Source organism: Pipra filicauda, unplaced genomic scaffold (genome assembly GCF_003945595.2).
Source record: "Pipra filicauda isolate LSUMZ 115617 unplaced genomic scaffold, ASM394559v2 scaffold264_size1072897_pilon, whole genome shotgun sequence".
Taxonomy (NCBI): Eukaryota; Metazoa; Chordata; class Aves; order Passeriformes; family Pipridae; genus Pipra; species Pipra filicauda.
Genome location: NW_024104381.1, coordinates 859,671 through 875,495, shown reverse-complemented (window position 1 = coordinate 875,495; position 15,825 = coordinate 859,671). Strand labels below are relative to the sequence as shown.

The following is a 15,825-nucleotide window of genomic DNA, read 5'->3' as shown; positions in this document are numbered from 1 at the left end:
GGGTCCCACTGTACTGAAAATGGGATTTCCCCACTGCTGAAACACCCTGCTGCCAGAGCACCCAGGGCTGCTTCTAAGGGACAATAAAACAAGCAGCGGGTTTGGCACTGCTGGTGTTGGGAGATTTCACTTGCTGTGGGGATCCAGAGCCTTTGGGAACATGTGCCCAGGGTTCTTCTGGTGCCCTGACTCCTCTGGTGGGTCCTTTTCCTCCACCCTGTAGCCAGGAGCCTGCCCTAATGACACAGTGCCAGGAGCTGACGTGGCTGTGGCAAAGCCTGGTACTGGGCTTGGGGTGTTTCTGCTGCTAATCCGGTTGCTCTCTCCCCTCCCAGCTGCAGGAATACTACAAGAAGCAACAGGAGCAGCTTCACCTGCAGCTATTGACACAGCAGCAAGCTGGAAAGCAGCAACCCAAAGAGGTGAGCTCACGTGGAGGGCGCTGGGCCATCAGATCTGGCGGCAAATTAAAGGAGGAGCGGAGCACAACAAGGTGTGCAGGAACCCCAGCACCCCGGGCAGCTGGGAGCCAGCAGGGATGGGGCACGGGGGCATCCTGCTCTGGGGGGGGTTGGATGGCCAGTCCAGGTGCTGGGGGTTGTTGTTCTTCCTCCTCCTGTCTGTGATCTGGCACATGCACTGAGCTGCATCGTTCTCAGCAGCGTGTCCAGGGGCTGTGGGGTGTGTGGGGAGCAGTGAGGTCAGGGCTGGGGGCTGCTGGACCCTCTCCAGGGGCAGGGGCAGGTCACTGCCCCCAGCACAGAGCAAGGCTCCCCAGTTCCCCCTGGGGTGGGGGCAGAGGAGGCTCAGCTCAGCCCTTGCCTGGCACAGCTCGAGTTGGGCAGCCCAGTCTTGGCTGAGCTGGCACAGCAGCACCCTGGCAAGTAGGCAGGGCTGGTCAGATGGGAACTCAAAGCAGGGCTTTTCCTGCCAGGAAGGGCGGTTTTCCAAAACCCCAGCACTGTGTGGAGTAGCAGTGATGCCAGCAAAGGGCTTTTCCAACAGGAGACACTCAGCCAGGGGATGCTCTCAGCCCCTGCTGGCACCGTGTTGGCAGCAGTGGGCCCTGTGCTGGGGAGGTGGGTGCCTGGTGGAGAAGCATTTCATGCCCATGTGATTCCATCAGTGTTGTATAACTCCCTTTACACAACAGTTTTTGCTGTCCTTTCCCACAGTGATGCCCTGCCTGGTGTTGTGGCTGTATTTTGGGGATGTGCCAGTCACACAGGGGACCAGGGTGGCTGGAGTGGCTCAGGGTCGGGTTGGCACCTACTCCAGTCTCTGCAGACTGACCTGGGCTTTCACTGCGGGGTGGTGGCGTATTTAGGGGTCAGGTTTATCAGAGCCATCTGCAGGAGCTGGAGTGGCTGCTGGTGCTCCAGGAACGGGGGAGGCATAAATCTGAGCTTCCTCAAGGACTTTCCTCTTGGCCGTGGCGATGTTCTGTTGCAGCTCTGAGCGGGGATATAATTAAGCTCTAACAAAGCACTTGCTTAGCGGGCTCCGGTTTAAAAAGCGCGTGTTAACTTTTAATTAAATGGTACAGAGGAAACGGGAAATTCATCCACTAAGAAAGAGAGGCTGGGGGGGGGGAAGGGGCATCAAATGCTGCTGGAGGGGTGTGTATCTGGCTCCTGGCAGCATCATGGCTAGGAAAAGCACCGAGGGGGTCCCAGCAAGTGGATGTCAGTGTTTCCCCTCCCCAGACCCCCCAGACGGGCTTTGTGGGGTCGGGTTCACCCCAAGAATGTGGGCAGCTGCTGTTCATAAAGCCCGTGCTCTGCTTTGCCTGCCGTGGCTGCCCCGATGGCACAGGGAATAGCTGGCGTGTCTGGGATGCCGCCGGAGAGCCGCTCTTGGCCGGCGTCGGCTCCTTCCTGGAAACCCGCGGCCGTATTTCATTACAGCCCCGCTGCGAGGTTTGTAAACCCAGCGCCTGCTGCTTCCCCTCTGCCCCGTTCCCAGGGCTCCTCTCGCTGTAACTGTGAGCCAGCGGCTCGGCTGCGGGAGCAGCAACCGGGAAGGTGCCGGGAGCAAGGAGCAGCATCTCCTGGAGGAGCAGCATCTCCTGGAGGAGCAGCATCTCCTGGAGGAGCAGCTCAGATCTCCTCGGGAGCAGCACAGCTGGGGGTCCCCCAGCAGGGAAGGGGAAGGGGAGAACAGGAAAGGAGGATGGAAATGTGTCGGAAGAGCCTGTCAGCAGCATCCCGTCCTGGGGGGTGCTGTGTGTGTCTGGGCTGGGGGGAGCTGTGCCACAGTGGGGGCATGAGGAAGGGGCCAAGCAAGGCAGCTGATCCATGAATCCATGAATCCCACTGGGCTGGGGCTGAGCTGCAGCACATCCCAGTCCTCCTGGAGCATTTTCCTGTGCTAGGGTGCGATGGTGAACCCCCACCCCCAGCGGCATCCTGGGTGTGGGGGGAACAAGGAGCTGTGGTGCAGGGCTGGGAAGCTCCAGGCAGCCCCTCACCCTCATATCCTGCTCTTCCCTGAACACTTGGCTTCTCCAAGCCCAGTGCTGCAAGGGGCATCCGGCTGCAGAGGCCCCAGTATTCCCTGAGGATGAGGCCAGAGGGTCTCTGTGTGCCCCCAGAGCTGCTGGGGGCGGGGGTCTGTCCCTCTGCCGAGGCAGGCGGGGTTGGGGAGGGGGTGGCGCGGGGGGGCTGCTGGCGCCTCACCCCAGTGTCAGCTTAATGAACTGCTCCTGTCAGTCCCGCGTGTCACGGCGAAACTCCTCCTGATGTGCTCATAAATCAAAGTGACGGCGGCTCTTACCCCGTAGCTGCACCCGCTCAGCTGCGTCTAATGCACGGCAGCGCTCGGGACCCCGGCCCTGCACTGGGACGGGGGCTGGGAACGGGCTGGGGGGGCCCAGCGCAGGATTTGGCCCTTACACAGAGCCAGCTCCTCTGGTGGGTGCTGGGGGTCCCCTCTGGGGGGGACTCGGGTGGCTTTTCCGAGGGGAGCAGAGCTCGTGGGGTGAGGACTGGCACGTGAGGTTTTCCGTAAGGCTGGGGCTGTAATCCAGGCTCTCCCTGCCCCGCCTTCTCCAGGGAGAACTTGGCTTGGGGCCTGCAGGCTGGTGGGTGGGTCTGCAGGTGGGTGCACCTCCTCAGCCATCACTCGGGGGTTTAGAGGTCTGTGGTGCCACAGTTGTTCCCCAGTGATGGCAAATTGGCTTCCCCGGGGGGAGGCGGTCCTTGGTTTGACTCAGAGCAGCACCAGGACTCGTATTCCTGGGGCTGGTCCCTGTGTTTGTGGTCTGGTGAAGCTGGAGGGATGCACATGTGGATTTGAAGTGTGTCAAGGTCCAGGTTCAACCTGGACAACACCATCCCTGCCAGACCGTGTGTGGGTCAGGGCTGCTCAGGGGCTTGGGGCATCCAACTCCACCAGCCACAGCTCTGGTCAGGCTGGGCTGGGAGAGCCCAGCCAGGCTGTGGGGCTCAGGGACATGTGCAGGGATCTTCATGACTTCATCTCTTCATCCACTCCCAGTTCCTCCTGCTCCACAGTCTGGAAGTGACGTGAATGAGGCTGTGCTGGAGCAGAGCTCGGGCTTGCCCCGGGGCCCCCGGGGAGGGCGGTGGCAGAGCCAGGAAGAGGAGGAGAATCCCATCCTGTCCCATCCCATCCCAGCTGCTGTTTCTAACCAAGGCAGGGACACACGTGGTGGCAGAGCTTTCTCTTGCCGGGAGGGGACACTGTGGGGGACAGAGCTGCCTCTGTTGAAGCCCTCTGGCTGCAGCCTGGTCCTGCCTTGTTTTCCTGTATCCTGCTGATCCCATGGCCTGAAGCCCTCCTGGCTCAGGAGCGAGGGTGAGCACAGGGATTTCTCTTCACTGAGCAGAAATCACTTTGATTTGTGCCTTAATCTTTAAGCCTCAGAGGTGCAGGGCTGAGGCAGAGCCAGGGAGGATCTAGACCTGACGCTGGGGGGGACAATTCCACCGTGGCCCCAGAGGTGGACAGGTCAGGGAGGGTCTGCATATCCCTCTGAGGCTGAAGAAACTGGAATTAAACTGTCTCTGTGCCCTAGATAGGATTCATGGTTGTGCCTGACTTTGCAGAGCGTAGGGGTTTGTAGGGCAGTGTCTGGATCTCGTCCTCTCCCTCCGATTCACAAAGCCACAGCCACGGCTGAGCATCCACAGGGATCCGCCTGCATCCCATGGGCCCAGAGTGCTGCCCTGGGTACAGCAGCACGTGCTCATTCCAAACTCAGTCATGGACTGGGATTGCCATGGAGAGTCTGTCTGCTGTTCCCTGCTGATGTAGCCTCGGGGATCATCAGGAGATGTGCCAGGTCCCTGGCATTCCCCGTGCATCGGGGCCTGAATCCCTGTAACACTCAGGAAAAACAAGGACATTTCCCGTAGCACAGCTCTTGTGTTCATCAGTAAGGACATGGACATGAAAATACATCTTTGGGGGGCTGCAAAGTGCCCCCACTCCCGGGTGCAGTGAGGTGGGGGATGTGCTCCAGCATGGGCTTGGCCGGTGCTCTCCAGCTCCTCGCTCCCTGCCGGCACCGTCTGCCCAAACAGGGGGGTTCGGGGGGTTCACGGGGTCACGGAGCCGCCTGCCCCGCTAATGAGGCCGGGCAGCCCCGGGGCAGCTCCCCTCTCCTGCCCGGCTCAGATTAGCAGCTGCCTGTCCCCAGCCCTAATTGAATTCTCTCCCCTTCACTTAATTCTCATGGATTTCTCGGCGCCTCCCCAGGGACCCGTCCTGCCTAACTAGTTTAGGGCCAGCGATGCTGGTCAGAGCACGGCTGGCTCCTGGGGACGGGGGGAGAGTCCCCTACTCGGGGGGTGCCTGTGGCTGGGATGGGGGCACCGGTACTGGCACTGGGCACCCCCTCCCCTGCAGACAGTTGGTTTCAGCCCCTCACCACGGAGGAGCTCGTAGTGGTCGTTTTTGGCAAATAGGGATAATTTTCTGGCTTAAAGGAGGGTCCTGTGCATCCAGGGTGCTGGGAGCCCTCTTTTTTTACAACGACGTTGCAGCTGAGCCTCCCCCGTGGGACCCCACAGTTGGGGTTCACACCCACCTCCCAGCACAGCTGGTTCTTTGCTCCGAGCAACTCCCAGCTCCGCTCACTCCCTCTCTTTCCAGTGCTTTATTTTTCCCTTCCCCTTTTCCTTTCCTTCCCCTCCTCTTCCGATAGATCAAAGCCTCCGTCCGGCTCAGCCGTGAGCCGAGCAGGCCCGGCAGCAGGATGGGGACAGGGGCAGCCCCAGTGCCCCCACCGCGGGCACCCCTGGCTGCCAGCACCCCTCCCCGCGGCCCCCAGCCCCTGCCTCCCCTGCGGGGCTGGGAATAAGGCGCCTGGATTTGTCCCTTTTGTCTCGGCAGCCGTTGGGGAACAAGCAGCTGGCCTTCCAGCAGCAGCTCCTGCAGATGCAGCAGCTCCAGCAGCAGCACCTGTTAAACCTGCAGCGCCAGGGCCTGGTGAGCCTCCCTCCAGGGCAGGGCACGGTGCCCCTGCAGACCCTGCCCCAAGGTAAGGACCCCCACCCGGGGTGCCCCGCACGGGGGGGGACCATGGCTGCAGATTGCCCTGCTCTGGGTGAGGGGGGCTGGGGAGGGGCTGTGCTGTTGCTTTTTCTAATGCCCCCGAAGTTGGGGTCCGATGGCATCAGCGGTCAGAGCTGGTGCAGGGTTGGGCTCTGGGTTCCTTTGGCAGAGGAATGCAGGACTGGGGCACCTCTTCCTCTGGCATAGGGGTGCCAGGGTGTGGGGAGAAGGGGTCTCCTCCCCTCTGGGAACAGCTCTGTGTGCCTCCCTGGGTGCTGAGAGCGCCTTGTTTTGGGTTCCCTGATGGGGCTGTGCAGCCTCCTTTTACCACTGCTGGTGTTGTGGGCTGGGCCTGGCTTTAGGTGATGGTTTCCCAGTGCTGGGCGAGGTCTGGGGAGCTGAGCTGTGCCAGGGGGCAGGGAAGGACCCTGTGGGTGCTGTGGGTTCTGCCCCGTGCCCCTGCTGACCCCGGGCTCTCTCCTGCCGTAGCCGTGTGCCCCTCGGACCTCCAGCAGCTCTGGAAGGAGGTCACGGCTGCCCAGCCCGTCGAGGACAGCATTAAGCAAGAAGGTCTTGACCTCACCACCAACACCTCCAACTCTACCTCGTTTTCGGCCGCCAAGGTCTCGCCTCCCATTTCCCATCACCCTCTGCCCAATGGACAGAGCACCATGCACACGCCCAGAAGGGACAGGTAGAGCCGGGTCGGGCCCTGGCACTTTGTGTTTTTATTCCTGGAGAGGTGGAAGGGGCCGGGGTCTGTCGGCTGTGGGGTTGGCAGCAGGGCTGGAGTGGGTGAGGGGAGATTCTGCCTGCCCCATAATGGAGTCCTGTCGCTGTTTTGCTGCACCCGTGTGCCCATGGAGGACAGTGAGCCGTCACTGGGGGTCTCCTGTGGGTGCCTGAGGGCTGTCCCCTGCGTGGGAATGCTGGAGCATCCCAGCTGCCCTGTCTCATGGCCCCTTCCCCTCTTCTGCAGCTCTTCCCACGAAGAGACCCCCGGCTCCCACCCGCTCTACGGCCACGGAGAGTGCAAGTGGCCTGGCTGCGAAACCCTCTGTGAGGACTTGGGACAGTTTGTCAAGTAAGTGTCCCCTTTTTGGGGGAGGTTTGTTTTTTTTTTGGACAAGGGGACAACCCACACTCTGAGGCTGGGACAGAATGGAGCTGGTGGAGGGGAAGACTCTGGAAGTAGGTCCAGGCACCCCAAAGTGTCTGCCCAGAGCTGGAGGACCCCATGCAGAAGGAGAAAACGCACCAGGGGTTGCTGCTGGAGTTCCCCCATCCCTGGAAGTGTCCAAGGCCAGGTTGGATGGGGCTTGGGGCAGCCTGGGCTAGTGGAAGGTGTCCCTGCCCATGGCAGGGGGGTGGAACTGGATGGGCTTTAAGGTCCCTTCCAACCCAAACCATTCGATGAGTCGATGACTCTGGAGAAGGAGAGCCCCCGTGCAGGAGGCAGGAGGGGGCAGGCGCCGGCAGCAGGCGCGGGGGGCTCCCAGCTCCCTCCTGGGGGGCGCGGGGGGAGCAGATGGCAGCGCGGGAGCCCCGCTGACACCGCTTGTGGGCTCCGGCGCTGACTGATTAACTCTGCTGTCGCAGAGCCCTCTGCCAGCGTCAGGGTCAAACAAATTGTTTTCACGCTTCGTCAGAGGTTTACTTAATTAGTTCATTTGCAATTAGATCTCTTTGTAGCCAGGATTTTTAGCAAAGACATCAGAAGGAACTGACGGGCTCGCTCGCTGCTTCCCCCGCCTCCCCGGCTGTCTGCTCGGCCGAGGCGCCGGGCTCTCCATCAGCCAGGTTTTGGGGTTTTACAGACTGACCCTGCCCTCTGCCACGCCTCTGGCTCCAGTGGGAGCATCCCTTGGATACCTCCTCATTCCCAGGGAAGGAGCTGGGCAGAGGCCTTACACGGGAGGATGAGGAGGTGTGAAGGCAGCCTGGGGAGGTTGGGGTGGTGAGTGAGTGAGTGATTCAGGCTCCTGTGTCCTCCTTCCTCTGCCTCTGACTCATGGGGTGAACCCAGATGAGGCATCTCCTCCCACCTTGCAGGGCATGTTTGAATGGCACAGGGCAGATGAGCGAGCTCTGGTTTGGAAGCTGGAGCTGGAGTTGGCAGGGAATGGCCAGGGCTGGGTGACAGTGTCAGGAGAGCTGTGCTGTGCCAGCCAGGGCTGTGGGATCCCTGCATCCCACCTGCCTGTCCCCCTTCCCAAGGGACAGCCTCCCAAAAACACTGGTGAAGGGCTTCTATCCCCTCTCTGCTAATGTGGGGACATGTCAGGCTGTGGGACAGGCAGATAGAAAACTTCCAGCTCCCAAAGGCCGAGCCCAGCTGGAGAGTGGGCCTGGCCTTGAGTCTGAGCACCAGCTTTGAGCCTGCTCTGAGCATCACCTCCGTGGAGCAGCTCAGAGAGCCCCAGGGTTGGGGTGGAAAGGGGCAGCATGGCCTTTGAGCAGTGATTTATGAGGGAGAGGGTCAGTGGGAGATGTCTCCATTCCTGCTTGGCACAGCCTGGGCTCTGGCAGCCTTTTCCCTGGAGAAGCAGCCGTGCCCTTGCTCTGCTGTGCAGGGAGAGGAGGGGGGCTCAGGCACAGGGGGGTTTGCTCACCTACAGGCTTGGCAGCTGGTCCCAGTTACCTGCCTTGTTTGTGCAAGTTGGGGCTGGAAGTCTCTCGCAAACAGCCGGGTGAGACTCCTGCCCTGCTCCTGTGGCACCTTCTGGGGGTATCCCCAGGCTGCTGCTCTGCTGGTTTTGGGGGTGAGGACCCCCACAAGGGGCTGCTGGGATGTCCCTGCCTCTGCAGCAAGTGACGTCCCCAGGAGTCCTACCCCTCCCCGAGGAGGAGGGAGAGCAGTAAGGACCAAAGGTCCTTCTGCTTCATAAACACAAAGCACCTCATAAACACGAGGCATGAAAGTGGTAGGATGAGGAACACCCTGGAAATGCCACCTTCTGCCTTCGGGGGTTTCCTTAGAGGGTGTAAGTCAACCTCCATAATCACACCTTTGTCCTGGAAACCTGCTTCTCAGGTCTTCCTGGCACCTCCTGCCAGCAGCCTTCTCCAGGAAAATCCGTGGGCTTTCCATCAGGCAGTGGCTGCTCCTAAACACCGTGTGGCTGCCACAGGCAGGGCTGGGTGGGTATGGCCCCCTTCCAGCCCAGGTCTGGGGAGATGGCACAGCCTGGTTTGCTCAGTCTCTTGCATGCCTTGGTTTCCTTTCTGCTCATCCCACTTGGGGCACCGGTGCCAGAGCATCCCTGAGCAATTTGCAGGTCAGGGCTGATCCCAGGTGTGGCCCCAGCTGAGGGGGAGCATTTTGGGCATGTCCAGGCATAACCCTCTGTGTTCTCCTCCCCAGACACCTCAACACAGAACATGCACTTGATGACCGAAGCACGGCCCAGTGTCGAGTCCAGATGCAAGTGGTACAGCAGCTGGAGATACAGGTGGGTGCTGCCCCTGCCTCCATGGACACGGGTGTAAAAAGCCATCTCCTTCCCCCTCTGCACTCCATGCCTTGGCTGCTCTCCTCGGGGGGAGCAGGGAGGTTTGGGACCGTAACCACCCACCTGGGGACTCGTTTCAAACATCCTTCCCAAACAGCAGTGCTGGCCCTGGGCTGCATCTGGGTGGAAATCAAGCCCTGGGCAAATCTCAATCTGGTTCCCCCCATACCAGCATCCCTGTGATGGGGCTGGAGGAAAGGACAAGCCATCCCTCCTGCCCAAAGTGTCCCTGTGGGTACAGGGAGATGCCACAGATGTGGAAGGCACGTGCTGCCAGGAGGGTTCATGCCCACAGGTGGGACATGAGCTGTGCCACCTCCGTGGGAGCTGCCGGGCCACTGGGGTCCTTGGAAATCAGGCCACTTATTTTGGTGGCTGAGCGTGGTCTGTGGAGCCCAACTTCAGGGTGCTATTTTTGGAAAGGCAAGTTCTTTAAATAGAGCCTCTCTCAGCATCTCTGGCTCCCCAACGTGCTGTGCATAATTCGGTTAATGGAGAAGGGAGGGGGGGAAGAGGGGAGGAAATGGGGAGTTTTCATCTCAGGACTTGAAAGAGGGACGGGGCAGGGGTCTGTCAGGGGGTCAGTCACCAAGACCCCCGTGGTGTGGCAGTGCCTGGGTGCCCGGCTGGGGCTGGCAGGAGCTCAGGGCAGTGTGTGCATGACATCTCAGGGTACACTGGCCCAGGGGACAGTGGGATGTGATGTGGGGCACCCTTGGGAGCCTCCACCCTGAGTCACAGCAGCTCGGGGGGAGCTGTGGGATCGAGGAGAGGCTGCAGCCTCCTGGGTGATCCCTGCAATCCATCCTGCTCCCCAGCCCTCGCCAAAGCGAGAGGTTGAAAGCAATTACTGGGGCTTAAAGAGGGGAGGGGAAGGAAAGGAAAAAAAAAAAAGCTGAAGGGCGAGCAGAGCTGTGTGTGCAGAGAGGAACCTGCCACGGAGCCACCAATTATGAAGTTTAGAGCGCGGAGCTCCCGCTGTGCCGGCGCGGAGCGTCTGCATCACGAGGGGAGACCTGTCAGCTCTAATGAGCACCACGACAGCACGAAAGCATCTGAGCTGCTCCAAACTTGCAGCAAACTCCGCTCTGGCTCCTGCCTTTAACTCCTTCCTCGCCCGGCCCCGGCGCCTGCCCAGGGATGGGGCTGGGCTGGGCTGGTGGGAGCCGGCGGCGCGCGGGGAGGTGGCCGAGCCCCGAGCTTTGAGGGTCCTGCTGGAAAGGGAGGGTGACAGGGAGAGAGCGGGTGTCAGGTCCCATCGCCTCCGCCGGGCTCAAAATCTCTCCTGGTGCCACAGTGAATATTTCACCCTCCTCCGCACTGCGGGGAGTAAACAGGAGGGAGGTGCAATTACAGCGATGTTGGGCGTCCGGGGGGATGGATGGAGGGCTGGGGGGGGGACAGGGAGCTGCTGGGGAGCAGGAGGAGGGCGAAGGGGACAGGCATGGCAGGCACCGGGGCACGGGCATGAGAGCACCCGGGAGGGAGCGTGAGGGCTGTGGTGGGTGGCCTCGCTGGTGAGTGGCAGCATGGAGGGATGGGAAGGGGCTCCCTTTCACCGTAGATTTTTCATCTAACTGCACACATGGAGCTGGAATGGCCCCCGTGCCCCCCACAGTGGGTGCTGCAGCCCCTATGGAGCCACAGCCCCACTGGGGCTCTCAGGAACCAGCGTCAGGCAGGAGGTGGCACCTGGGGCGACACAGAGGGTCTGGGCTGCCTACCCAGACCAGGGCTGGGGGCTCATTGGCAGCTCCTCCAGGCCACAGGCACCTCCATAGTGAGTTGGGCACTGCCTGATCATCTCCCTCCTGCTCCTTGCCTCCCACAGCTGGCCAAGGAGAGCGAGCGTCTCCAAGCAATGATGGCCCATCTTCACATGAGACCTTCAGAGCCAAAGCCTTTCAGCCAGCCTGTAAGCGTGAGTCCCCTTCCTGCCCTCTACGTCCCCACAGCCGCCCCCTCTCCTCCCCTTCCCCCTCACTGCTGTTCCCCCCCTGCCCTGTGCATGGTCACTGGGTGGGCTCCGTGGGATGGACAGAATGGATGTATCCAGGCCTGTAGGTGCATCCCATCCCATGGTTGTGTCCTCTCCTGCAGTTGCATCCCCATCCCTTGGTTGCATCCCATCCCTGCCAAGCCCAGCAAGTGTCCCCCCTGCGAGCCCCTCCCTGGCTGCTCTGGGGCACGAGCCAGCTCAGCCCTCCCAAGCTCCTGCTGTGCCGGGGGCTCTCCCAGCCCCTGCCTTCCCAACCACCCGTCCTGCCTCCCCCCTGTCTGTGCAGCTGAACCTGGTCTCCAGTGCCACCCTCTCCAAGAGCACTTCCGACACGTTTCCCGACGGTTTACCTCATCCCCCCACCTCAGCCACGGCGCCCATCACCCCCCTGCGGCAGGGCCCCTCCGTCATCAGCTCTTCCACTTTACACAACGTGGGGCCCATCCGCAGGAGGAACTCGGAGAAGTTCTGCACCCCAATATCTTCAGGTGAGCTCCGGGCTGGGGCTCAGCACCCTCCACGCTGCAGTCCCTGGCTCCCAAAGCGGGTCCCTTCACCCCTCGCCCTCCCCTTTCCTGTCGCCCCCAGAACTTGCACAGAATCACGAGTTCTACAAGAACGCCGACGTCCGGCCGCCCTTCACGTACGCCTCGCTCATCCGGCAGGTCAGTGGCTCCCCGTGCCCTGGGGTCCAGCTCTGCACCCCGAGACCTGCCTGTGGGGCACCTCGGGCACAGCTGTGCTCTCCCCCACCCTCTCTGTCCTGGGGGAGCCCCCACATCCACTGAACCCCCCGTTCTGCCCCTCGTGCCTCACCGCGGGACGGGCGTCGAACCCCAGCGGGGCATCGTGAGTGACGCTCTTGTCCCCTCTCTGGTTCCCCAGGCCATCCTGGAGACCCCCGACAGGCAGCTAACGTTGAATGAAATCTATAACTGGTTCACGCGGATGTTTGCCTACTTCCGGAGGAACACGGCCACCTGGAAGGTGAGAGCAGCCCTGCTTGGCACAGTGGACTCACCCCATCCCACCCAGGCTCACCCCATCCCACCCGGGCTCACCCCATCCCACCCAGGCTCACCCCATCCCACCCAGGCTCACCCCATCCCACCCAGGCTCACCCCATCCCACTGGGGACTCCCTGCTGCAGGAGATGCTCCAGCTTGTGTGGGCACCTCTGGTAAAGGACCAGTTCATTGCACAGCTCTGAGATGGTGCAGGAGATGATTTTATGGATAAATCCCCCATTTTCCCTATCCAAAATGCGTCCCTGGTCTGTGAGGGCACATCATCTGTGCTGGGCTTTTCTGTGGAGCTGAGGCTGGAGGAGAAGGGCAGAGACAAAAGAGAGACACTTGAAGTAACAAAGAAGGTTAATGATAAGCTGGGGGCAGGTGACTCTGAGAGATGAGGTGGCTGGGCCTCAGTGCTGGCTGGGGGTGCAGGTGCTGGGCCAGGGGGATGGAGGAAGAGTGGGGATGGCAGGGGGACCATCAGCAAGGGGAACTTCTCTGCCAGACCCCAAGCAGGTGCCTGTGCCCGTCAGGTCCCCCCACCCGGTGCTGTACAGGCAGGTACTGAAAGTTTTTGTGCCTGAGGAGCCATTTGTCACCAGCCTGGGCTGATGGAGGTGAATTTGGGGGCAGCACGTGGGTGCTGGGGCTGCTTCCCCCTTGGTTATTTAGAAATTGAGATTTGAGAAAACACATCTCAGAGGAGCAGGGAGTTGTGGAAGGAGCAGTTCTGTGATTCAGTTATTGCCTCGACCAGGGAAGATTTACGTATTTATTGTTTCCTGCTGCATGTATTTACCGAGGCACAGCTCAGCTCCCTCCTGCCCAGGGCAGCAAGGAGTGAAGTGGCAGAGGGACACGTGTTAGTTTAAAATAAAAATAATTAGAATCAGCGAGGTGCAAGCGAGATGGAGCATTTTGAGAGGGTTGAGGAGGAGGAGGAGGAATCGGTTCTCCCGGAGCCCAGGGCCCCCGTGTGTCGCTGTGGCAGATCCAAGCTGGGATCTGCAGAAAACTTTTGGATGAATAGCAGGGATTTTGGCTCCCCAGCACTCTGGGTGGGCCCTGCCTTCAGCACGGCCCATCCAGAGCATCCCGGCCCGCCGGGCAGGAGGAGGGCACTGGGATGGGGCTGGGCAGGAGCAGCCGGGTGCTGGGGCAGTTTTGGGGCTGGCCACGGGCTGTGTCGGTCTGGAGTGCCCCTCGCTGCACACAGGCAGCACTGCAAGTGCACCACGAGCATCACCAGCCACTGCCACTGCTGCCACCACCCCGGCCTGGGGACACCCCACACTGGGCACACGGTGGGCAGCAATGGGGAGCACTGGGGCAGAGCCCACTGTGGCCATCACTGCTCCCAGCACTGTCCAGGGCAGCACTTCACCTGCTCTGTGCCTCAGTTTCCCCCTCTCTGGAATCAGAGAATGGCAAGTGAAATGTCTTTTTCCCACCTTTTTATTAGCTGGAAGGAATAAATATTTTGGGAGGTTTTTTGCAGCTTCCCCTCTGTTACCAAGGGCAGGGTTGGAGAAGGGCATCTCCCAGCCCTTCTGCTTCCCATTGGTTTTTTTCTTCATTTTTTCCTGTTCTGTCGCCAAAGGGGATGGCAGGAGGTTAGAAAGAGCTGGAGGGGGGATACTTCTCTTCATAACTTCCAGTGTCCAAGGTCAGGCTTCTTCTGGAGGAGTGGGATACACAGGAAAAAATTATGTATTTCCTCTCTTTGAAAACCACCATTTCTGCTGTGGCTTCTCCCTCATCTCCTGGAGCTCCCCTGGGATGGGACAGGGGTGCTGGGGACCAGGGTGGGTGCCCCATGCCCACAGCAGGGGGGACCCACAGGGAGCCCCCAGCACAGCCCAGGGAGTGGGTGGAGGGTGTAAAGCAAACATCATTAGAGGAGAGAGATGAGAAGCAAACAGAGCAGCCGGCTCTGGCTCTGAACAAACACTCTGTCGAAACACAAAAGCCACGTTGGGCTGAGGCACCGTGGGGGTGGATCCCATGCCATGGGGGGCTCACCTGGCACCTCCTCCCTGTCCTGGGCACAGCACCCTGCCCAACACCCAGCACAGGGATGGGGCATCCCAGGCTCTGGGGGTGCTGAGCTGCATCCTGCCCGCTGCCAGGATTTATTTTACCTCCACTGGAGCCTTTGCAGGCACATCCCCACCCGGGTGCTTCAGAGCAGGGGGTTGTCACCGGGGAGAGGGAGGGTTGTGGGCACTGCTGGGCTTGTGTCTCTGTGGGCAGGGAAGGTTCTGCTTTGCCACACTCGTGGCTGCAGTCAGGGCATTGCTTGGACGAGGAGCCCCCTGCACAGGGAGGAGGAAGGGGAGTGTGGGCAGGATCCAACCAGGGAGGGATGTCCTGTGTTTGCTCACCAGGGACAGGGGTTCAAGGGCAGTGGAAGGCCCCAGCCCTGGCTGGACTTCAGACCCCAGGCAGGGGATGGTGTGAGGACAGAGTGGGGGACAGGGGCTTGTCCTGCTCCCCCATGGATTTTGGGGTCCTCCTTGGAATTCCAGGTCCCTGGGATGTCTGTCTGCACAGCGCTGTGCAGCCCGACCCTGGGAGATGCCAGCATGGGGTTTGAGGCTGAGTGGTGCCTCCCAGCAGGGCATGGCCCAAATGGAGCGTGTCCCCTTGGGTGACAGTGGCTCTGAGCTGGGACCCCAGGACCTGGCTTCAGCCACACCCGAGACGCTGGGTCAGCTCCCGATCTGTGGGGTCCTGCAGGGGTTCCCCCCCAAAAATCACATCAGACAGCATTGGCTGGGCCCAAATCTCCTTCCCCAGGAGCTCTGAGAGCTGCTTACAAAGTTTCCCCTTTGGACTGCCAGAGGAGCCAGAGCCCGGCCCTGCTGCCTGTCACCCTGTCACCCGGCCGTGGTGTCAGCACCGGGCACTGTGGCACGGCTGGAGGGAGGGGTTTGGGGGGGAAGGGATGGATGGAGGACAAGGGAAGAGCCCAGCTTTGTTTGTTTTTCTCCTTAAATGAGAAACAGAAGGGGTGATGGTGCCATCTGATGAGGTTCTGGGCGCTCTGGCACTTGCCGGCGCGGGGGGGGGCTCAGTCCTTGTGTCTCCTCTCGCCTTGTTGTGCTGGCCAGCTCCTTTGTTTATACAGCCCCCGCTCGACCTTTTAAATTGCTGTTAATGTTTTAGCGTAACGAATTAGTCTCTCATCACGAATCAGGACTCGAAATAAAAAAAAAAAAAGGGAGGAAAAAAAAAACCCTCCGAGGCCAACTTCCTGAAATTGGGGTCATTCTCATTTGCAAGGCAGAGAATCTGAGAACCTTAATGCAAGGAAATTTATTCAAAGGCAGAGCCCCGGCGTGATTAGGCCCTTTGTAATTATAGCTCGGAGAGATTCCACTCCAGCCTCCTGCCTCCCTCATGGATTAGCAAGTGAGTCGGAAAAATACACAGGATTTAATTAGAGGCAAATTAAAATTGGTAATGAAATAGGGGCAGTAGCAAATGGCAGGGAGTTGGAAGGGGAAAAGGGAGCTGGTATCTCTCGGGGCTGTGCTGTCTGCCTACGTGTGTGTCTCTTTATTTTACATTTAGAAATGTAAAGATGGTCGATGTAAAGAAGAAAGGGAGGGAAAGGACCAAAAGGGGAGGGTGGGGGAAAGGAAAAGAAAGGGAAAGATTAGCTGGCTTTGCCGAGCAGAGAGGGTGGTTCTGCTCCCAGTCCTCGCTGCTGTCACTTGTCCCATACTGTCCCCTCTTCCTCAGCATCTGGCCAAGGTCCTCAGAACGGGGTCATGTC

At 60.3% G+C, this 15,825-nt stretch overlaps 1 protein-coding gene across 1 annotated transcript in view; it reads left to right on the top strand.

The window, feature by feature from the left end:
* Nucleotides 1–15,825, top strand: part of FOXP4 (forkhead box P4) — a 166,957-nt gene that overhangs the window by 149,707 nt on the left and 1,425 nt on the right. Inside the window, exons 9-17 of the mRNA XM_039382310.1 lie at nt 336–422; nt 5,359–5,506; nt 6,010–6,214; nt 6,500–6,604; nt 8,885–8,972; nt 10,864–10,953; nt 11,318–11,519; nt 11,620–11,696; nt 11,917–12,018. Coding sequence (XP_039238244.1) covers nt 336–422; nt 5,359–5,506; nt 6,010–6,214; nt 6,500–6,604; nt 8,885–8,972; nt 10,864–10,953; nt 11,318–11,519; nt 11,620–11,696; nt 11,917–12,018 — 1,104 coding nt within the window. The remainder of the gene's footprint in view (nt 1–335; nt 423–5,358; nt 5,507–6,009; nt 6,215–6,499; nt 6,605–8,884; nt 8,973–10,863; nt 10,954–11,317; nt 11,520–11,619; nt 11,697–11,916; nt 12,019–15,825) is intronic.